Consider the following 23,569-nt stretch of genomic DNA (forward strand, 5'->3'; position numbering starts at 1 on the left):
GGGGATGCAGGGTTTGGGGGCTCAGACTAGGCGGGGGTGCGGGTCGGGGAGCGAGGTGGGGCGCTGGCAGTGGGTGCGGGCTGAGGGTGGCTGTGGCACCGCCGAGGGGGTTCGGATGAAGACGCCCCTCCCCAGCATGATGTCATCTCGAGCAATCTGCGTCTTTCTAGTAATGGAGCGTTTAACCCAGCGTTTTCCACAGCCGTCTGGGTTTTCACGTTGGGAGTGGGGATAGCGACGTCCGTGTCTTGTGGGGGAAGCAGCTCTGTGTCCCAGGTTCCCGCCGGCTCTTAAGCCTGTTTAAAATGACTCACTCCCCAGGGAATCCGGACAGGGGGCAGTGCGGGGTGCCATGGCTCTGGAGCAAGTGCTCTGCCTGCTGTCTCTGGTCAGGGACACGTGTGTCCCTTTAGAGTGGAAAAATCCACACCCAAAGGTGGAAGCGGCCAGGAGGTGGTGAGTGCAGCCGATCTTCAGTGAGTTCGGCTTTGGTGTGCAGAAACTCCTGATGGCTTTTAGAGACGGTCCCTTTTATTTAATTAAAAAATAAACACAAAGCCAATTTCCTGTCTGGTGTGTTGTATTTTTTTCCTTGCTATCCACCACATTTTTTTTTATCGCCTGAGGTTTAAAGAATGTTTGTACCCTCACCTCCTTAGACTGGGCGGAGGGCCCAGACTGGAAGGGTGAGACCCTCTGCCCGCTCCTCACTGCGCGGGAAGTCGGTGTGGAAACACCCTGCAGCGCTTCTCCCAGCGGGGCAGTGTGCTCATTTTCTCTCCCTTTGCTGCGTACGTGATTTCCAAGACAGCACTATTCCTCATCCTAACGCGTCTCGTAAAGCTAAGTGTGTGTGTGCGCTTCGTCAGGGGACCCCTTGGGCAAAGCTTAGCAGCCTTTAATTAGTTGTGACGTCTGTCCTTCTGTTTTGGAAAAAAGTTGCATTGGGCAGGGTGTTGAGATGAAAACCCATTTTCTCGGACAGCTAATCCCTCTCAGGCGCGCTGTGTGCAAGGTCGGCGTTGGACCAGGAGGTGCCTGCGCGTAGTGGGGACACGCGATGCTTGTCTGATTATGGACCGGACTCTCCCCAGCCTCGTGCTGTTGACACGCAGGCCACTCATTTGCTGTGCGGAGCTGTCCTGCGGTTGGCAGCATCCCTGTCTCCACCCACTAGATGCCTCGGTTGTGACAGCCGAAAATATTCCCAGTCCCGGTGGAGGTCCCTGCTGTGGACGGATAGGTCAGGCGCTGCCCCCCGAAAGAGCAAGGGTGAGGAGGGCGCCTGGTCCCTGGCGGGGCGGGCAGGCCTGTCCAACACGACCTTCCTCAGAGACGACCTCGCAGTGTGGTCGCCCCTGCATCAGTCACAGCACCGCGGTTCTTCAGAGCAGTGGCAACTTGAAGTGCGTGTTCCCCCCACAAGGTGGGGACTGTGTCTGCCGTCCTTGGCACTGTTCCCCTGCTCGCATGGCGTCTGACGAGTGGGCTAGAGATTTCACCTGGGAGGTGGCTCTTGGGCCACTGCGTGTGAAGGGCGGGCAGAGAGCTGAGACTTGCCTGAAGCTGCAGGGTCACCATTCTCAACTGGTGTGGCTGGCAGTTTGGAAAGTGGACTTGCCAGAGCCGGTCCGAGCTGGACCCCGGGTGGTGGGCACAGGGTTCCCTGCTTGCCACTGGCCTGTGGCTCTGGCATGGTGTGCAGACTGCTCTTGCGAGGTTAATGGAAGCAGCCAGCCCCTGGAGAGGGCACTGAGCTGGCAGCCTGGGGCCACACTCCTGCGGCCTCTCGCCGGCTCCATGACCCCAAGCCTGTGGCCACTGAATTTCAGTTTCCTTGGAGGAGATATCGGTAAAGTCCGTTTCATCTCTGAAACTGCAGTTCCCTTCTCCCGCTCCAAACCGGTTTCCTAAACGTTCCCGGTAAGAGCGCTAAGACCTGCCCTGCACCTGTTTGCACTTTATGTTCGTAGTCTGCTTCCAGCCGACTGGCTGGGGACATCACATCTCTTAGCACAGGCAGCAGTGAATATGTGAATATGCTCCAGCATTTGAAAAGGGGCCCACGTCTTAGCTTTTGTGGCCCGGGTAGCAAGCTAATTCAGTGCCTCATGAAATGAACTTGATCTTTGCTGATTGACTCCACCCAGGGCCACCGAATTCACCTAGTGTGAGTTCAGTGTGTGGGGTTAACGAATAGTTTCTCTCTCTTTTTCTTTTTTTAATTGGCATTAAGAATTCTAATTCTTTCCTTAGGTCCAGATTTTAAATAATTCTTTATTTTGAAACAAATATGGATTCATAGGAAGTTGCGAAGAAATGGACAGGGCAGGCCCAGCACCCCTCACCCCACCCTCTGAAGATGAACATCTCACATAACAGTACAGTTTCAACACCAGGAAACTGCTGCCGGTCCAGTCCCCAGGCACGCACACTTCGCCGGTGTCACCGCACCGATGTGTGCGTGTGTCGGTCCGTGTGCTTTCTCACGTGTAGCTGCGTATAACCCCACCTCCCTCAAGGTACAGAACTGGTCCTTCATCTTAGAATCCCCTCGGGCCACCCTATGTAGCCAGCCTCCCCACCTCGCCCCGACCAGTGAGGTACCCTGCACGGTGACATCACATGTGTTGTCCTGTTGACATGAGCTTTTTTTTTCTCACTCAGCACAGTCCCCTCGAGGGCCATCCAGGCTACTGTGCTGATGGACAGTACAGTCAGGCAGTAGCAAAGGAAACACAAGAACTGCCGAAATTGGGAAAATACTAGTTTGTTGCCACTTATCCGGTTCTTTCGGAGCTTTCGTTTGCTCTCGCGCATGTGATAAGCTGGCGAAGAGTTGCATACAGGGGACTCTCGAACACCTGGGGGAGGTTAGTGGCACAGACCCCGCACAGTTGAAAATTCAAGTATAACTTTTGGCTCCCCCCCAAAACTTAACTCCCGTCATCCTCAGTACCTGCGAGGGGTCGGTTCCAGGACCTTTGCGGGCACCAGAATCCGCGGGGCCCTGGTCCCTTACACAGCATGGTGTGGGAGAGTGCAGAAGTCTCCCTCTGCACCCACGGCCTTCCAGATGCAGATGTGAAACTCGCAGAGGAGGGCCGACCGCAGATGGACTGGAAAAAAAGCTGCGGGTAAGCGGACCCCAGCTGAGTTAGGGCCTGTCTTTCCCATGATCTCTGACGTGTCAGCACTAGAACGTCGTTGGAAATATAGAACACTGCCGAAGATGGCAGACGCAGGATTGGCAGGAGGATCATCCGGGCCGCAGTGAAAAGAGAGAGGCGATTGGTCTTTATTCTTGTGAGACCAGCCATATTGCCCGTGGGCAGGGGATTGCTGTTTACCCCTCCCTGCTGGCGTGGTGGGCGGCCACACAGCTGTGTGGAGAGACCCTGCCCTCCTCCTTGGAGCTGTTTTCCTTACCCCTGCAGGCGCTGCGGGAAGCCAGCGTGGGGTGAGGTGTCATTAGCGATGGGAGGAAGGCGGGAAGGCGCAGCTCTGCAGCAGGTGCACTGGTAGAGGGTCGCATGACTTCGTTCTTTGCTCACGCGCCCTCACGTAACTTGGTCTCGTCTCTGTTTGTTAACTTTGTTGGAATTTGGCACCCCTTCGCACTGTTTCAGCATGACTAAAGTTTAAAAAAATTTTATTTGTTAGTAAAATCCATGTCTTATGAGTCATAAATTGGACATGGAGAAACTGAACATAAAAATTTAAATTTCAGTTGAAACAAGTGTAAATATTAAACATACAGTTGGTACTTGATTTTCCTGCATAGTAATAAAGGTCAGAATCAGAGGGTGTCAGTCTAGTTTTGAACTTTTAAAGTTTTTTCAAAATGTAATGTTCATTCGCGTCTTGACCGTACATTTGGAAAATGCTGACGTTTGGAGGAAGAGTGCTCTTCCTGCATATATTCTTTTGCACTCTCATGCATAATTTCTGTCCCATAGACACTGATTAAGGAAGCATGTGACGGGCGAGGGGAGGGACAGCCACCCTGCGGAGGAGGAAGGGAGCTTTTGGTCCAGGTTGAATTTTCCTGCCCAGGTTGGCCGTTGTGGCTTCTAGGAAGTATCTGTGTGTTCTTCCCCGTCGTTCCTCTGGCCCTTCTGAAGGGGGGACTCTTTTATGACAAGTCGACATGTCCTGGTGATAAGTGTATTCTCATGCCAGATACCGGGCATTACTTTTTCCTCTTAAAGTGATTTTCACTGTTTTTTTTTTTTTTTTTGGCAACAATATGTGCCAGGATTTTGTAGGCACAGAGTTATTGGAAAGGCTGTCTTCGCGGGATTAAATGGCATCTCGTTGGCTTTTAAGATGTTACGTAGAGTCAGAGCAGAGGGGCAGACGCGCGTGTGCCACGGGACGCGGCGTTCTGTGCTGGGAGCGGCCGTGCTGGAAGCCCCGGTGGGCGCTCTCATGTCCTCGCAGTTTCACCTGCTCGTTCTGCTGGCTCTGGGCGTGAGGCCGCCATCCTCCCTTAGCTCAAATTTCAAAACTTACAAGGACCCGACAGCTAGGACCCGACGTCTTTTTCAGTAAGTCCATAGTAAACTCGTCTGGCCGCAGTGAGGCCCTATATCGCCCTGAGCGCTGTGTGGTGCCCCTGCCCACGTGGGTGTTCGCAGGGGCGCGCTCCCTGCCAAGGTGGGGGTCCGTGGACGACCGTTACACACTCTGCTTCCTCCTGAAGTCCGAGGAGGTGTGAATTCTGGGACAGCTTGGACCTCAGGGTGTATATGGGATGGCACTTGGGCTTGCGATGTGACATGCTGTGTGGCTTTTGGAGAAATGGCCCCCTCAGGAGCTTGCAGACAAATGAGACGCGGTCTCGCCCGTGACGTCCCCCTGATTGCGTGCCTCCAGGTACACAGTAGGGGCTACGAGGGCGTCAGGGCGGACCAGGGCCCTTGCCCTTGCCCTTGCCCTGAAGGTCTCTGGTTTGGGGATGGGCAGGTCCTGGAAGGAGGGCAGAGGGAATGAGGGAGGTGCGCCAGGTGCTCGGACGTCTGGAAAAGGCAGGTCCAGGTCAGGCGTTGAAGGGCTTCACGTGCCTTTGGCCTTGGTGAGCATTCCTGTTCCTTGGAGTTGTGTTTGGTCCACCCCGCCCCCAGCCAGCAGGGATGGAGGGATGGTGCCCCTCGCGGGGTTTGGCCTGGCAGAGGCAGCACTGAGGTTTGGTGTTGAAACCACGGTGCGGGAGATCGGAAGTGGATGGCTTCATCAGCTCGCGGAACAGTGTGCACTGGGTTAAAGGACTGTCTCCAGCTTCATGAAATACTCGGAAGGGTACTCCCAAGAGAACAGGCCACGTGATGTCTAAGACTTAGGTTACAAAACTATGTACTGATTCTAGCATTTGACTTCTTCAGAATCTTCTGGCTTCGATATGAAAGCTGACATGGTTGAAATGTCACAAAAGGCAGGATGTGCCACAGCACTGAGAAGCATTTCTGGGCAGAGAGGGTCAGGTGGGTGTCCCCGTAGGCAGGGGCCGAGGCTGAGAGAGACCATCTCTGTGCCCGGTGGGGAGATGGCCGCACGGGCTCGGCCCACATGGAGACGCAGCATGCCAGGAGGAAGTGGCCTGCTTTCAGACAGTGCCCTGGAGGCTGAGCTTGGAAAAGGACCGAGAAGAGCCTGAGGACGATGCGATGTGCATGCCCCAGAGAGGTGCCACTGCCTAGGAGGTGCAGTCTACACTGGGGGACACCCTGGTCCCTGCCGCCTCCACTCATCACTCCTGCCAGTTCTTCGGCTTTGTCCTTCAGCACTGTTGGCCCACAGTCACGACGTAATGAGGGTGTGGGAAGTGGGGTCAGAGGGCTTCTGGGGAGCCTCCAGGGTGCGGGGCTGGTGCCAGGGGCTGGCGCTTGGAGTTTGTCTCCTGCGGCAGTGGGCGCCCAGAGTTAAGGAGGCCAGTGACATGCCCACATCTGCCCTGTGCCCCGGGGGAGAGGCCGAGCCCATTTTCCTGGCTAGGTTCTGGCCCCGCGGAGCTCCCTTAGCCTCCTGGGCCTTAGGAAACGGGAGTGGAGTGGCTGGATGTGTTTACTTAGGAGAAAATCTTCTGGCCAGCGGTTAGGGTTCTGTTCTGATTCGGTTCCCTTTCTCTCACCTTTGCACGTTGCGGCCCTGCCGAGCCATGCATCATGGCAGGATTTGGGGGGCGATCCAGGAGTGGGGGCACCGTGCATCACACTGCAGAGAGACCTCAGTGTCAGTGGAACACACTCAAGGAGCTGTGGGTGGTTCCTAGTGTGAGAAGCACCTAGTGGGTGGCAGGGATGTGGCAGGAGAAGGAATAAGCCGAAACCGGCCCCGGGAGCCCGCTCTGTAGGGTGCGGGCCACCGACAGACCGTGGGCAGGGGAGCGACATGGCGGTTTCGCAGAGCCGGCATCTTGAATGCAGAGGACGTCTGGCTTAGAGGCAGGGAGCCTGTTAGGGAAGAGGGGCTTGGTCTGCTCCAGCAGAGGTGGCAAGGGCCCGAATCAGGGCGGCGGGTGGAAAGGGAAGGGTGGGCTTTTGGGGTTTAGAAGTCAGGATTGACGGGCGTGAATGGTCAAGTACCCGGCATTCATAGTGGCTTTGAGTCTACAGCGGAAGTGCCATTTAGTCAGAATGTTGGTGCGAGAACCTCCATGTAGTCACCCCTTTATAAAAGCAGATGGTACAGATGGTCAGAATCAATTTTGTCAGAACTCTGGAAATTAACCAAAGGTTGAGTCAAGAAAAACTGCTGCACCTGTGACTGGACTCTCGTTCTCCTTCTCGTGCTCTGGTGGCCGGACAGACCAGTCTTGCCGCCATTGGAGGGACAGGGCAGCTTGGCCCCTCAGAGCCCTGCTCAGGGCGTCTGCTGTTGGAGCGGGATGGCAGCTCACCACAAGATCCCCATTGGCAGAGCTTAGCATCACCTGACCTCGCTCGGTGTGTTTGCGGAAAACGATTACTGACAGTTGTTTAATATCACGGTTTGGGGCCCAAATCTTAAAAGGCAGATGTGGGGAATGGCATGCCATCCGGGGCTTTGGGAAGTTCTCGTGGGTTCCTGGGGGCCTGGAAGGCTGCACGTGTGCAGGACTGCATGCGCACACGCCTAGGAGGGGTCCGGCAGGGGCTCCATCTCTCACCTCGGGCTCATCCTGGTCCCCACACAAGTGGGACGTGAAGGCGGGGGCTGAGCTGTCACAGTCTGAGTGTGGAGAGTGTGCCTTGCACACGTGGTTCCTGGCATTGTCTGGGGCATACTAGCTTTAGGTACTTAAGGAGAGACCTGACCCGCCGTGAACTGACCACCTGGCTAAACGAGAGGGAGTTACAGACTTTACAGAGCTGGTTCAGGAAAGTCACTGAACACACAGCAGCAACAGCGGTCCCTGGGCGGGGGGCTTCTGATGTCCAGAGCTGCCACGTCATGTCATCTAAGTGCCCAGGTTTCCGTAAGAAAATTTGGGATGCACAAAGAAACAGGAGAATGTGGTCTGTACACAGGAGGAAAAGGGGTTACTCGAAAGTGTCTTTGACAGAGTCCAGGTGTTGGACCTACTTGGGAAGGAGTTGGTTATTACAGATATGTTCCAAGAGCTAAAGGAAACCGTGTCTGAAGAATTAAAGGAACATGTGAGAATGATGTCTCACCAAATAGAGAATACCAATTATGGAGTGGGAAATTGTTGAAAAAAAATCAAAAAAATTCTGGAGTTGAAAATATAGTAACTAAAATGAAAAATTTACCAAAGGTGCTCAGCAGAAGGTCTGAGCCAGTGGAGAAAGAATTGGTGAATTTGAGCATAAGTTCGTTAAGTGATTGAGATCTATACGAAGGTGCATCTAGATCCATCCTGAGGAACAGAAGTAAAAAGAATGAAGAAAAATGAGCAGAGCCTCAGAGACAGCGACACCATTGAGCGCACTGGAGTCCCATGAGGAGAGGACGTAAACGCCCCAGATTTGATGCCACATTAATTCACCCGTCCAGGGTGACCGCCAGACAGCACAAACTCGTGGAGAGCGGCACCCGGACCGCCACACAGAGTGCTGAAAGACAGTTTGCCTTTGAAGCAGCAAGAGGCAAACATTCACGGTCTTCAAGACAGCTTGAAGGTCAACAGCTGATTTCTCATTCAAAACCATGCAGACCAGTCTACTGATGCACCCAGAATGCTGGAGAGAGACTGTCAACCAAGAATTCTGTATCCAGCGAAACCATTCTTCAAAAAGGGAGAAACCAAGGTATTGCTAAATAAAGCAGCACGAGGGAGCGTGTGGCCAGCAGAGCCGCTCAGCAGGGCGTGCTGAAGGGAAGACGGCGGACGGCAGAGGGAACGGAGTGCGACGGGAAAGGCGGACGGAGGTCGGGAGGGAAGACGGTGCAAGTTCCCGTTCGTACATTCGTGTCCCCGTCTGATTTAAAAGACAAGGGCCCAAACAGTAATTTAAACTTAATACAGTTTAAAGAAAACTGTGCTAATGGGCTTGATACACGTGAAGATGTAATTCGTGTGACCGTCATAGCACAAACGGAGGGGCGGGCGGGCAGAGCTCTGCTGGAGCAAAGTCGATATTGAAATTAGGTTCGTATTGCCCCAAACTCCAACATTTTAACGTTAATCCCCAGGTAACTACTAACAAACTAACTAAAAAACATTGTAAAAGAAATGGGAATTGGTATCCTAAAAACATCTATTTAACGCAAAAGAAATCAGCGATGGAAGACTATGTGAACAAAGAGAACATCGCAAAATGGCAAATGTCAGTCCTACCTTATCGATAATCACCTTAAATGTAGACAGATTAAACACTTGAATTAAAAAGCAGAGATTGGCAGAATGGATTAAAAAAATAAGATCCAGCTATGTACTGTCATCAAGAGACACTATAGATTATAAGAGATAGGAGCCTGGAAGGAGAAACAATGATGTGCTCTGCAACCAGTAACCAGAGGAGAATGAGAGTGGCTGTATTAATGTCAGACGGAATGGACTCGAAGACAAAAATTGTTTTCAGGGACATAGAAGAGCACTTTGTAATGATAAAGGGTCAATCCCTCGAGGAGATATATCAGTTATAAACACATCTAGACCCAGTAACAGAGCCCTACAATACATGGAGAGGGGAGAAATAGACAGCTCAGCACTGGTAGTTGACTTCGTTACCCTGTTTTCAGAAATAGGTAGGACTAGACAGATCAGCCACGAATCGAAGACTCGGACGACACTCTAAAGCAGCTAGACGCAACAGACACCTTTAGACTGCTCCGCCCAGGGAGAGGAAGGGACACGCACTCTCCTTGAGTGCACACAGGACATTCTGCAGGCTAGATCCTATGTAAGGCCATGAAAAAGCCTCAATAAATTTAAAAGGGTTGAAAACATACAGAGTATATTCTCCAACCACAATGGAATGAAATTAGGAATCAGTAACAGGAGGAAATGGACAAATAGGTGGAAATAAAACACTCTCTTGTATAACTAATGGATCAAAGAAGAAAACCTGAGGGAGATTAAAAAATACTTTGAGCTAAATGAAAATAAAAATACAACATACCAAAACTTGGGGGGTGGTCTGAAAGCAGTGCTTGGGGGAAATTTATAGCTGTAAATACCTACATTAAAGAGAAGATCTCAAATCACTAACCTGATGTTTTGTCTTAAGAACCAGAAAAAGAAGGACAAGCAAGACGCAAAGCAAGTGGAATAATAACAAAGATTAGATTAAAGGCTGGTTCTTCGAAAAGATTAACACAAATGACAAACCTCTGGCTAGACTGACCAAGAAAAAGAGAGGACCCAGAGCACGAAAATCAGGAAGGAAAGGAGGGACATTACTCCTGAATTTGCAGAAATAAAAGGGGTTATAATTGTATGATTGTGAGACAAAAATTAGCTGACTCAGGATGGAGAAATTCCTCGAAAGACACAAGTAACAAATTGACTCGAGAAGAAATAAAAAAATCTGAATAGACTTATAAGAAGAGGTTGAATTAGTAATTTAAAAATTTTCCATAAGAACAAACCCTGGCCCAGGTGGCTTCGCCTGTGAATTTTATCAAACAGAGAACCGGTGCTAATCCTTTACAAAAGCTGGAAAAATAGAAGAGTTGGGAATACTCGACAACTCATTCTGTGAGGCCCTGAGAACAAGGTCAGACAAAGACATCAGAGAGAGAAGGTTGCAGGCCGCCGCCCACGGCGAACCGGCAGCCCAGCCAGGTCCTCAGCCAGGTCCTCAGCCAGGTCCTCAGCCGTAATGAGGTGACAGGGACAGCCTTGTTCTGTAATGGCAGGCATGTAGGTTGTAGGGGTAGGACTGCCACTGCAGAAGCAGATCTTTAAGTCTTGGGTCACTTGAGTTTTGACAAGAGTCAAAAGAGAATTCGGTAGGGGGAAAAATAGTGTTTTCAACAGATAGCGCTGGGGTAACTGCATCATCCTCGTGGAAAAGGACGAAGATGGGCCCTGCTGCACAGCGGGTCCAGAAATTAGCTCCAAAGCGTCACAGACCTAAGAGCAAAAGCTGAAGCTCTGAAACGAGAAAACATATGAGTGCATCTTTGTGACCTTGGAAACGCTTTCTTAGTTATGACAAAGTACAAGCGATTAAAAAAAAGGTAAATTGGATTTCATCAAAACGGAAAATTTTCCTGCTGCAAAATGCTATCAAGAAAGTGAAAAGACAACCCAAGAATGAGGAAATATTTGAAAATCATGTTTCTGATAAAGGGCTGTATCCAGAATATTAAAGTAAAAATGGACAAAGTATCTGAATGTGTTTCTCTATAGTAGGTACACAGGTGTCCAGTAAGCACATTAGAAGCCATCAGGCAAATGCAGCTCAAAACGCAGTGAGACCACACCACTAGGGTGGCCACGATGAAAGTGAAGGGCAATGACAGGTGTTGGCAGATTCGTGGAGAAATGGGAACCCTTGTTCTTTTCCAGTGGTGATATAAAATGGTGCTGCCCTTGGGGAAACGTTTGTCTCTCTTCAAGACGTTTAAAATAGAGTTGCCATGTGACCAGGGATTCCACTCCTAGGTGTCCACCCAAGAGAAATGCAAACATGTACACATGAAAACTTGGACACGAGTGTTCAAGGCAGCATGACTCATAATAGCCCAAACTGGAAGCAACCCCCCCATCCGCCAATACGAGATAGCCAGATGTGATACAGACACACAACGCAGTACGATTCAACAGCAAAAAGGATTCACGCTGCCTTGAAAACATCCGAAGTGAAAGAAGCCAATCAGAACAGACTGCGTGAAGGTCCCATGTTATGAAATGTTTAGAAGAGGGGAATCTGTACGAGTGAGCAAGTAAAGGGGTTGGTGTTTCTTTTGGGGGAGATGAAAAATTTCTCAGATTGTGGTGACTGGTGCGCAAGTCCGAACATACCAGAAGCCAGCGCATCGTGTGCTTTAAACGAGTGAATCGTGTGAGAATCCATCTCGGTAAAGCTGGTAAAAGATGTACCAGTGAGTGTGCGTCAGTTGGATGTGGCTTTACTCCTGTGGTGCCGCCGTCTGGTCTTTGTGCCCTTTCGCTCTGCTGGCCGTCGAGGCCCCTGCGCACAGCAGGGAGGTGTTGAAAATGTCCCCGAATGTCCCCGAATGTCCCCAGCGTGACGCTCGTCCCACGGCGACTCGCTGTGGCCACACCGCTTGCTTCCCAGAGCGCAGGCTCTGCGCACTGGGGAGACGTGGGGTGGCAGTCGTGTCCCGGCTGGGTTTCAGAGTCCACTCTGTGGGTGCCGTGCGGACCACCTTCGCTATAATTTTAGCCATGATATCGCCCTTCAGAATCGGCTTTTTGGTCAGTTCTGGGCTTTTGGCTTGCTCGGTGAAATCATTTTATACAGACCGAAATTCTTTTCTTAGACCAAGTTTTCTCATAAGTTTCAAACTTGCTGCCGTGGAGCCGAGAGGCCCCTGCGCCTGCTCCCGAGGCGGGCTCTTCTGGACGCTCAGCTGTCAGCTGATCAGTCTGGTCAGCAAGGAGAAGAATCATTGACCAGCATGTCACTGGGGCAGAATGACCGGGGCTGTGATTTGCAATCCCAGAACGTCTGTCAGGCCTGGGCCCCGGGGCGCATTCTTCGCTGCTGACCGGCACCGAGCTCCTTTGGGGCAGAGGTTGCGGGCTAGTTACTCATTAGCCAGCAGCGCCCCAGTCCGCTGTGGGGACTCCTGGTACAGTCTCGATGTCTTCAGTGGCCCTCAGACTGCCGCATTTGAGGTGGAGACATGTGGCGGAGGTCAGCTGCACCGTGGTGAGGTGTCGCTGCCTCCAGTGACCCTTGCTGGCGCTGGACCCATCTGAGATGGGTTTCTGAAGTCAGCCTAGGGCAGTAAGCCTTTCCCTCCCCCAGAGCGAATTCTTCATCTAAAAAGATAAGATTTTTGCCAGACTTGCTCCCAGCAGTCTGGGGTGGGGAGAGACAGCCCGAGGCCTCAGGAAGCCCCAGAAGCGCCAGCCACCCGTGTGCGCTTGTGCTCAGCGCTAGTAGGGTGATGACTGACAGGCGCAGCGGGTTCGGCCCCTTAGCACTGTGGTCGGCCGCGGTGGTCTGTGCGTGGGTCAGCGGTCACCCCAGTCCTGCTGGCTTTTCCTTGACCTCCCCCTGGCCAGGCACGTTTGACCTGGCAGCGCTTTGTGCCCACGGAAGTCTCCTGAGGCGCTCCCAGCCACCATGTAGGTGTGGCTGGCATCTGCTGGCTTGTGCTTCTGGTCTTCCTGCCACGGCGGATCCACCGTGAGGAGAAGGCATCGGTCATGGCCGCTTAGAGAAGCTGCTGGTTCCACCCAGACCTGAGCCCGGAGGCTTTAGCACCAGGCCCTCCACCAGCAGCGTCTGCGCGGCCTCCCGAGTCCCCCCTCAGCACCCTGCTCACCCCGCCTGGCCTCCCTCATCTCTGCTGGTGGGCTGCCAGCCCTGTGGGGGACATGCCTATGCAGGGCGATTTAGGTGAGGGAAGCGGGTGGGGACAGTGACAGGAAGTGCCCGGGAGACTAGGGTTCACTGTGCACCTAGCCCTTTCGGAGGGGTAGGGTAAGGTATTTCGCCAAGTGGGGGGAATGCTGCTGCAGGGGCAGCCGCAAGCCTGAGGGCTGGGGCCCCCCAAGGAACGGTGCTGAGCAGAGCCCGAACTGCAGGGCTTTGTACGCTCCACGCTGGGGACGCGGACGGCTCCCCGGCCCTCGGAAGGTCAGATGAGCCCAAGGATCCAGCCTCAGCGGGAGCATTTCTGCAGTCGGGGTCTCCGCTGCCTTGCAGGGCAGTATGCCCTTACTTTTTTCCTTTTCTGTTGTGAATGAAAACACAGAAAATCACACAAAACCCACGTTTAAAGATGAGTGAGCTGTTATTAAAAGGCAAGCACCCTGGGGACTTCCGTCCAGGTGACCCTGTCAAGAGCCTTTCCACGCGCTCCCTCTGTCCTTCCAGACCTTCCGGGGTGCCGGCTTCCCGTGTCCTTACAGGCCCCTCACCCCAGGCTGCGTCCTGAGCGCCAGAGTAAGCATGTGGTGCTCTTCAATCTTTTAATCTGTACCCCTTTTTTTTTTTTTTTTTTACGACGGTCTGTTCAGGATTCAGGACATTTCAGGGACGTTAAGTTGTCGAGGTCATGGGACTTTTCAGCATGTTCTTTGCTGTCTGCAGCTGGGTCCCGAGGCCCGCTCGCGTGTAGGTGGCTCCGTGGCTGGACTCGCGGTGGTGCCCCGGTCTGTCTGTTTCTGTGAGGCCAGCAGCCATCCCTGCCCCCTGCCTGGCTCCACGCATCGCTTTCGGGCTGCAGAATGGTGCTGTCCTCGCTCTAGTTTCTTCTCCACTGATGCGTGGGAATGCTTTCATGAGGAGCCCCTTCCCTTCCTGCGCTGTCCGCTTGCCCAGGGCTGGTGCGCGTGGCAGAGGAAGTGTAGCCGACAGGCTCTCGTCTTTATTTACCGCTTCAAGGTAGTAGCCTCTGAAGGTGACGAGGTAGGTGTTTTTTAAATGTCTTTGAACCCACAGATTTCGATGTTTTTGTGAATTTTGTCTGTTGCACTTTTAATCCTTTTCGAAGCTCAGGCTGACCCACCTTTGGCTAATGCCGTCTCTTGCTTCGGCTGCTGCGTTTTGGGATGTGGCCCCGGGTGGTCTGTGGTCTTGGACTGTCTTCAGCAGGCAGGAAGCCCGGGCTCGTCTGTGCCGAGCCGGCAGTTTCTCCAGGACTCCTGGTTTCCTGTGGTGGGAACAGCAGTTCCTACTCCCGTGTGGCCTCCGGGGGTGGGGGTGGGGGGGCTGGCTCCAGGAACCCATACTGTCTGGAAGGGAGCTGCTATGCCCCGTGAGGTCGTGTGGACTCCCACTTAAGTTCAGAGTGACCAGCTTCCTGGAACCTGTTCCCTACCAGGGTCCCACGGGTGCTAGGGTTGGGGGGGGTGCTGTTACACGGTCTCCTAATCATGCATGACCTAGACCTTGTGTTGCACCCACAGCAGGCTCCGACGCCCCACTGCCCACTGCCGACTGTGGACAGCTGGCAGCAGTGGCGCCTGGGTTTGCCTTCCCTCCCCTCCCCTCTCTCCCCTCCCTCCCCTTCCCCCTCCCTCCCTTCCCCCTGCCTCTCTCTGTGCAGGCTCTGGCTGCAGCGCCCTTGCACGTCCGCGTGTTCTCTGGGGCCCCGGGGGCCCTGGGCTCATCTGTCCCTTGTTCTCCGAGCCCTTCCACCTGGGCGAGATGTGTGCCTGGTTCTCCGGGGCCCTCATGGCGGGCGCGATGGCCTGTGTCGCACTGCGTCCCCCACAGGCCTTACACAGGCTGCGCCCTCCCCCGTCCGGTGCGGAGGGGCCAGAGTCTGAGCTGAGCGTGTCCCGTGTCCCGTGTGAGCGGCTTGCCCTTTTCCTAGATGCGCAAAGGGTTCCTTTTGTTTGAAGCCCAGTCGTTGTATTAGAACGCGTGTTGGTGTGTGTTATTTGGTGTTGACATTCCCGATTACGTTGAGAGGTTTTCTTTATGTGGTTTGAAGTCTTTCATGTGCGTCGTTCCATGGCAGGAAAGCTTTTCGGGGCGACACGTGGGCCTGACTGCTGCGCCGCGGCCTCCTCCGCGACTCCCGCCCGTCGCGGTCGCACCTTTGCTTTTGATCTTCGTTACTTTCTCTCGAATCTTTTATCTTCTTTCCTCATTTCTTTTTTATTTAAGTAAATTTTTTTATCTTGCTTCTCTCCAGACTGCTATTATGTTATTTGTTCTTGTATTCGTTTTAATTTAGTCTTTTTTTCTAAAATGGTTTTTAAATTTCTAATTTACCCGATTTTTGTTACCTGGTACCTGAGTTTCTGGTGGATTTTTAAATGTCTTCTGTTTTTCTTTACGCCCTCTGGCTCCCCCAAAGTAGAGGGCTCCACCTCTGATCTGGGGGGGCTGTCCTTCCAAGGAAGTCTCGCTGCTTAGGGGTGTCGCTCTGCCCTGGTTTCCCTGTCCTTACCGTCTCTCTGGATGCAGGCCGACCTCAGCACCTTCCAGCTGCCTGTTTTCACGTGATGGAGCATTTCTGAGCTGTGGGGCACAGTCCAGGGCTGCTGTCTGCTGCACCGTGCTCCCTCCTCCTCTGTCTTCACTTGGTGGCCGCTTCTGAGGCTTGGTCCCTGGCTCAGCCCGCCTGCCTCTGCAGACCCTCCCCGTCCCTGGCCACAGAGCTCCTCTCCTGTGCAGTGTGCAGAGTGGACTCCTGGCCCACAGTCTCTGCTTGGCGGGAGGCCAGGGGCCAGGCTGCTGCAGCCCCTGGCCCTTGCGCTTAGCTCGTCGAGGTCACCTGGGTCTGCTTGGGCTGTCTTGTCCTTCGGTGCGGCGATGCGCCATTCTTTGTGCCCTCTCTCACGCAGACATATCGACGTGAGGTCTTGTGCTTTCGGTGGCCTTTCTTTTGAGGGTACACCGCTCGGAGATGGCAGGTGACTCCCCCTTGGTTGCACAGGGAGCTCTGCAGAGGCCGCTCTCGGGCTCCAGTAGTGCGCCTGGGTCCAGAGCCCGCTGCTGTCATCGTGTGCTGTACGCTCCGGGAGGGCCCTGCCTGCCCCGATTAAATACTGTTTCTTATAAATTTGGCCAATTAAAAAAAGCTTAGGAAGAGAAGCTGTAGCTTCTTGCCCTGGCCTGGTCCTGTTCCCCAGAGGGTGCTGTCACCTTTTGTTTTCGTCTGGTGTACCCCTTAACTCTGTTATGTGCCTGGGGTTCTGTGTCGTGCTCTGCCTTCTTGGGTGATAGCTGCAGAGCCCTCTCATGAAGGTGCATTTAGCTCATTAACATTCTTCCTTCGTCCCGCCGCCTCCCAGTGTTTCTGTTATTCCTGCTCTGGACCCGACCCCGTTGACCGCACAGCATAAGTTCCTGCTCTCGGGGTCTCTTTACCTTGGGCTTGGGCAGGTAGGTAGAGCGGAGCACAGACAGGTTATTGTATCCCTCGCAAGAAGCTCACATGCACACACGGAGGCGTGTCCATACAAACACTGGCGTGCACACACGCAGACACGCACATGCATCCACACAGGCACCCATGCATGCACAAACACAGACTCACACAAACAGGTGCATGGCGTGCACACCGACACAGGCACACACACAGGCATGCGTACACGTACACATTCGCGTGCCTTGCTGTGCACATTCAGTGCAGGCCGTGTGCAGCCACCTGCAGTCTTTTTGTGTGAGCAGCAGCAGGTTTCCAAAACGCTGTCTTTCATGGGCCATTTCAGTCAGGTCCAAAGAGCCTGTTTCAGCGAAAATACTACTTTTTAAGAAAAATTTAAGAAAAAGTTTGCCCTCGATTTGCCCCCCAGGAATCAGGCCCAGTGTTTGGCATGTGCCCCCGTGACTCCTCCAGGAGCTGGGTGGGTCCTGTGAGCTGCTCTCTTGGCAACGGGGGTGTAGGCACCCTGTCCCCTCGCAGCCTGCACCCCTGCTTGCCCAGAGCTGACTGTCGTGCTTGTTTTGTTAAAGCTCTGCAGCCCCCACCCTCATTCCCAGTGGAACCCAGCTCCACCAGGGCGGGAAGCGGTGTTCTAGCCCGCTCCGCCCCGCAGGAGCCGCTGCACACCTGTCCCAGCTGTTGCCTCTGCCCCCGTTGGTCTGCCTGGGGCTGGGCGGTTCCTTTACCTCAGCGGGTTTAAGCCCTGTTTGTGAGCAAGTTGGTAGGATAAGGTGACCGTGTGCTGGGTGCGTCTTGGACAGGATGGCTACCTGCTGGGCCGAGATGGGTCCTGGGAGAGCGCCTGGGGGCTGCGGCCACTGAAGCCTCCCTCCTGCTGGACCAACAGCCTGCCCGGGCAGGGTCTTTAGCAGCAAACTGGATTCCTGCTTCCAAGAGCGATGGAAAGCCACAGCCGGCCCACTGTAGCACGCATGGCGAGCAGCGTCTCCGGCGTCTGTGGTTCTCATCCAGCTGGTGGCCCTGCGTATCACCTAGGCCACGGTTTCCGCACGAGCCAGGGGGGTACAGAACTGGACGTGGTCCCTGCCCTTCGCCTTTTGCCTGGGGCATTGCACACTCACCGACGTTTGTCAGCGTCAGGCAAGCTTGCCGACAGATCTGGGGCGGAGTGAGAGCTTGGCTGTCACATATGTCACATATTCTCCATCCCTTTTGCATAATGGAGAATTCTCAAATCTCACTGAATATTATAAAAGTGGACCGACCAGAGTGTGTAGGCTGGTGAATTTCATAAGTAAGATTGGAAGCCTGCAGTAGGTAGACGTTTATACTTTAAAAAATCATCTGTGGCAGTGAAAGTCAACTTTTGGAGTAAACCGTTACCTAGTAACGATTCATTGTGGAAACGTTCAGTAGGTATATGAGCGCTTCTCGTTCCAGGACTGGGGCAAAAAGGTGAATTCAAAACGTCACCAAAGGCCCCTCCATTCTGGGCAGCCTTTAGGGACTAGCCTGAGCTGGCTGGGGGCTGGGGGCTGGCGGCTGGCGGCTGGCTTCTGCTGCTGCTGGGCTCCGCCCCTCGGCTCCTAAAGCAGCAGTCCCACCTTCACCTGTGCCGCGTGTGTGTGTGTGTGTGTGTGTGTGTGTGTGTATGAGTCACTTTAAGTAAAAATGCACGTGCTCTTTTTTTTTTAGGCAAAAGTAAAGAAGCAGAAATAAAGAGAATAAACAAGGAGCTGGCAAACATTAGGTCAAAATTCAAAGGTAAGTGTGTCACCTTTTTTATGAAATGTTCTGTTGTGAATTTCATATCGTTGGGACTTGATCTTTTACTATCATGTTTTCTACTTCAAACCGAAGTTAAGTTCTTAGCTGTTACTGTCACGGCTCTGTTGGAATTAAAGGTGTTTAAAGTCAGGCCGTTGGTTATTCTTGAGTCGTTTGACAGTTTGTGCAGGATTGATCAGGTAGTATGGCCCTTTCTGGGACTGGTGTTCTCTCAGAGCTGGAGGGACACTGGCCTAGAGAAGCGACCTCCATTCGTGGACTTGGCCTCCTGGGGCCCGGCAGCGGGGCGAGCAACAGGCCCCACATACAGGGCTCCAAGCTGGGTCACAAGCAAAGGCACGCTCTGCCCGAGGCACTGATGGCGTGTCGAAAGTGTCAGAAGTGACCAGGTGTTTCTGGCTGTGTCGGCAGCTTGACCTGACCCCTCAGGTGGACCACGTCTCTGGGGGCTGGTTTGTGGGGGTGCACGCCTTCCCTGAGCACCCTCCTCTTGCAGATCTGTGAGAGTGGAGTTTCAGTGTTAGGACATACTTGTGGAAGGCTGCTTAATCCTTTAAGCCTTCATTTTCCAGTTAATTCTTATGGGTTTGAAACCTGGTCAGTCTCTGAGCAGACTTTGGAGAGTGGCTGAAATTGCCCAGGAGCAGTGAGTGGAGGGGAGGACTGGGACCAGCCCCGAGGGACCGTGGGGACAGGAAGACAGGATAGCTTGACAGTGGCTGCCCTGTGTTGCCAGGTGGCACGGACGCTGGTGGGGTTTGGGTGGCTACTGGTGGGCGTGCCCTGCATACCCCAGGAGATGTGCTGCAGTGTGAGCTCTCAGCCAGGCCCGAGGACACTGTCCAGGGTCTGTGAAGCTCCTGAGGTCACATGTGACACGCTTTGCTAATGTGTATATATGTTTTTAGGGAGGGGAATGTCTATAACTTTCATTGCTTTAAAAAAGTTTATTTTTTCTTAAGCCTATTTTTTCAGAGCAGTTTTAGGTTCACAGCAAAATCGAGAGGAAAGTACAGAGAGTCCATGTGAGACTCGACCCCCCCACAACCCGGTCTCCCCATTGTCGACATCCCCACCAGACGACGCCTTTGTTGGTCAGTGCTCCTGCACTGACGTGTCGCCATCACTGGCGTCCACAGCTTACATCAGGGTTCATCTTGGTGTTGTATGTTTATGGGTTTGAACAAATGTGTGGTGACATGTATTCACCATTTACAGCCCTAAAAATCCTCTGTTCACCCCTCCCTCCCTTAGCCCCTGACAACTACTGGTCATTTACTGTCCCCATAGTTCTGCCTCTTCCAGTACGTCACATACTTGGGATCGTGTGGTCCGTAGCCTTCTCAGATGGCTTTTCTCACTTAGTCACATGCACTTAAGGTTCCTCCGTGTCTCTTCGTGGCCTGAGGGCTCATTTCTCTTTGACCGAATAGTACCCTCGTCTGGAGGGACCACGGTTTGTTCATCCATCGCCTGCTGAAGGACATCTAGCGACTTCCCGGTTTGGGCAATTATGAGCGAAGCCGCTGTAACGCGTGTGCAGGTTTTTGTGTGGACATGCGTTTTCAGCCCCTTTGGGTAAATACCAAGGAGCGTGATTGCTGGATCGCGTGGCAGGAGTGTGTTTAGTTCTGCGAGAAACCACCAAACTGTCTTCCCGACCGTCTGCACCGATTTGCGTTCCCACCGGGGCGATGCTGGTCCTCGTCCTGCCAGCGCTCGGGGCCGCCGCTCTGGGCTGTGGCCGGCCGGTGGGCGTGCGGCCAGCTTGCTGTTGTTTTAACGTGTGTCCCCTGATGGCTGAGGGGCATCTTTTCATGGCTCACTTACCGTCTCTCTTCTCTGGTGCGGGGTATGTGACTTCTATTGCTTCCTAACGGGAGGGACTGTCACGTGGTGAAGACCGAGGCTGCCCTGACTACCCCCAGATATTAGCCCTGCTCTGAGGCTCATTAGCTCTGTCACCCGTGAAGTTACTTAAACTTGTGTCTTTTTCCTGAGCAGTGAAGTGGGATGTTGATCATCTCAGCAGGGTGGTCCGTGAAGCAGACCCTGAGACGAGATCGGTGGACAGGGAGTTCTTAGAGTCGCAATAGGGAAAGGCTGGGGCGGAGGCAGGGTCAAGTGGGGGCAGGGGGCGCCGGGGGGAGACGTGGGCCTGCCAAAGTCACCATCCGACAGGGCGCTTTGGCAGAGCTTGTCCGTTAGAGGATTGGCCTTGGGGGGACAGCGGGCCCCGGCACCCCACCTTTGCTTAGCCCTGCCCAGAAAGCCAGAGGGCAGCCACTGACAGCGGAGCGCCTCAGCCCCCCACGCTGTCGGCGGCGCTGATCTTGACGGCGGGGCGGGCCCCTGTGGACGCGGGTCGGACCTGCGCGCGGAAGTCCACGTGAGCTCCCGGAGACAGCCAGTGCCTGGTCACCACGTTAGACTAGTTCAGGGTCCCGCAGGTGGTAGATCTTGAAACCGTCTGCGTAAGTGTTTGGCGAGACTTGTTTTCTCCACCTTCATGCCTGACTAGGGGAAGGAGGCCCCCTCTTCCTGTTAACCGCTTGGCATTTACGGAGCACGTGCGAGCCCCGAACGGTTCAGGTGAGAGCACACCTAGTCCTTGTCTGCAGTCGTATGCTCTGCCCCCGCCCGGTGTGGCAGATGGGCTCGCCAGAGCCATGCTGCCCAGTACAGGCGCAGTGCAAGTCACAGGTGCAGACACGGGGTTCTCAGTTTCCTAGTGCTCACGTCAAAAAAGAAGCAAGCGAAGTGAATTTTAATACGTTTTATTTACCCCGGTATCCCTAAAATATCACAACACTAACCGACAGAAAAGGAAAAAGTTTGAGGCATTTTCTGCTTTTTCGTGCCGAGTCTTTGGAATCCGGGGCGCTTTGCACTTGGCACTCAGTCTGCAGCAGCGACGTTCCGAGCGCTTGGCGGCCACCACGTCGGACTGTGCAGACTTAGATTTACCCTTTCACCGAAAAGAACTTAAACCTGAAAGTGTCATCGAGGAATGAGAAGAAAGCCGTGCCGGGCCGTGTCCAGGAGGAGCTGCGCCCGCTGAGCAGGCACCGCACTTGGCCGTTTGTGACTGGGGAGCCCGCTGGGACGCCGCGTGGGGTTCTTGCTGACCACGGAGGTCTGGAGGGTAGTTACCAGTCAGGGGACTGTGGTCTGCATGGGCATTCGGCAGCCTCGGGAGACGTTTTTGGCTGTTACAGCTGCCAGTGGAGGGTGCTCTTGCCATCTCGTGGTGGAGGCCTGGGGCGGGGGAAGCGGCACCTCACAGTGCGCCCGCAGCCCCCAGCCAAGACTGAGCTGGCCGTTGCTGAGCAGCCCTGGTTGGGGGTGGTGGGAGTGTGAGCCCACGGCCACCACAAGTGGGGACCCCCTTCCGCTTAAGTTGAGACCCCCCAAAGGCAGTGCCCTCTGGGCAGGAGCGAACTGGCAGTGAGCCAGTCCCGTCATGGTGCGCCTCAGGGCCGCAAGCCTTTGGCGTGGGGGACGGCGAGGAGGCCAGCCCTCTCTGGAGAAGTGCTGTGCGGGGGCTGTTGGGGCTCCCTGCCGCGAGCTCTGCAGACAGGCTGTCCAGCACGTCGGCACGGACAGTCTGGCACACACACAGTCGAGACGGCACGACCAGGAACCAGCAGAGACAACAGAAACAGCTGCACGAAGACCACGGTACCAGCTCCGGGCGACAGTGAACGAGGTTTACTGTTTTTAAAGAAATAATAGGCAAACATGAAAATTTAGCAGGAAACTTGGAAAGTGGAAAAAGTAACAGCTGACTTTGAAATACAACCAAGGGGAAATTCTAGGACTGAGACACGGGTAACCCTCCTGACGGATTTGGGGCCGACACAGTCGAAGAGCCATTTAGTCTCCTGAAAGATACGAGAACCCTCTTCTGAGCCCAGGCTTCTGTTTCTTCTCGTCCTCCGTAGCCTGGGCTGTGGTCTCGCTTTATCCCAGGAGCTGCTCAGCTCAGCGTGGTGTCCTGCTCCCCTGTGAGGGCCTGACCAGGACCGGGCCCCAGAGAAATTGGGAGACCTTGGGCACAGACTGGATGCATTTGTGGTTCGTGGCCAGCTTTCCCTCCTGTCTTCTCCTTTGATCTTCACAGCACGCCAGGGACGTGGGTGTCACCATCACACCTGTTTACAGCTCAGAAAAGCCTCGATTTCAGTTCAAAATTGCTGCAATTAAAAAACAATTCTAGCCCTGTGTTGGAAGTACCGCTTTGAGGGCTGTCTCAGTTTGGTCCAGTTAGGAGGGAGAAACCACACAGTGGTCAAGGGACGTTTACTGTGGACGAGGGTGGCTATAAGACCCGAAGAGACAGTATGGCCCCCAGGGCTGAAGGAGAGCCTCCGGGAGGACAGATGTGGAGGCTCCTCCTTGGAGCAAGGGGGGAGCGCAGCCTGCCGAGAGCAGGGGAGGCGGCTGGTTTGGCCAGGCCGGGGCACAGGCCATCGCGGATATGCCGAGGGTGGGGACCGTCCTGTAGGCAGTCTACCGTGGGGCCCCGAGGGAATCCGGGTGCCAGTGTAGGCAAGAGCCCATCTGGGTGCGTGTCAACAGGGCCGGGAGTGTGATGACCCTAGTGGGGCCGAGGGGCTGCTGTGGGTCGACAGGGCTCTGGCCCCTGCAGTGCGCGGGCCAGAGGGTGGCTTCTCGCAGCCCCATCTCTCCAGCGCCCTCTGCCGAGACAGGCGGAGGTGTGTCTGCCCTGGGAGGGCGCTGGGAGCTGACCCGTGGCACTCTGTCCTTCTGTCCTGGTGGTGAGTTTTGCAGTTGGGAGTGGCTCAGGCTCTGGCAGAATGCAGAGCTGGGCCCAGCGGTGCCCTGTGGAGGCTGCCAGGGTGCCTGCCCCTCGTGCCCACCCTGGCCTGGGGGCCAGGTACAGCTGGAGCCGGTGAACACACTATCTGGTGATGAGCATCCAGGCCATGTGGAGAGAGCAGACCCTCCATCTCTAAGGCCTCCCCCAAGCCAGGAGTGCGGATGCTCACTTGGGGCGCGGGGCGGTGACGAGGCGCTCTCGGAGCACCTGAGGGTCCCGAGGCGGCCTGCACATGATGTGGTCGAGCTCAGAGGTGACCCTGCCCCTTGGTCTGCAGCCCTTGGAGCGGCTGCTGCTGAGAGGCCAGGTCTGTGAGGGCTGGCGTGTCGGGCCCTGCTGGGGAGCACCGGGGTCCCCGGGACCCCGAGGCGGGAGGGCGGCCCACAGCCGGAGCTTACTCGGCTGAGCAGTGCTGTCTCCGGCAGTGCCTTGCTGTCTGACCCACGGGGACAGGTGGATGGAAGGGACAGGCTGCAGACCGTGGCAGCAATGTCACTGCAATACCAC

General features: G+C 54.5%; 1 protein-coding gene across 7 annotated transcripts in view; it reads left to right on the forward strand.

Annotated features, from left to right (window-relative positions):
• Nucleotides 1–23,569, forward strand: part of AP2A2 (adaptor related protein complex 2 subunit alpha 2) — a 53,384-nt gene that overhangs the window by 996 nt on the left and 28,819 nt on the right. For 3 of the 7 annotated variants that reach the window (XM_025046129.1, XM_025046130.1, XM_025046131.1), the window contains exons 1-2: nucleotides 12,035–12,272; nucleotides 18,127–18,195. In XM_025046129.1, the coding sequence (XP_024901897.1) occupies nucleotides 12,050–12,272; nucleotides 18,127–18,195 (292 nt within the window). In that variant the 5' untranslated portion in view covers nucleotides 12,035–12,049. Of the gene's footprint in view, nucleotides 1–12,034; nucleotides 12,273–12,513; nucleotides 12,710–12,946; nucleotides 12,984–14,762; nucleotides 14,884–18,126; nucleotides 18,196–23,569 lie in introns of those variants that run through there. The other 4 variants (XM_015588720.2, XM_015588724.2, XM_015588722.2 and 1 more) reach the window with 4 other exon arrangements.

The sequence above is a fragment of the Pteropus alecto genome, unplaced genomic scaffold (genome assembly GCF_000325575.1).
Source record: "Pteropus alecto unplaced genomic scaffold, ASM32557v1 scaffold43, whole genome shotgun sequence".
Lineage (NCBI taxonomy): Eukaryota > Metazoa > Chordata > Mammalia > Chiroptera > Pteropodidae > Pteropus > Pteropus alecto.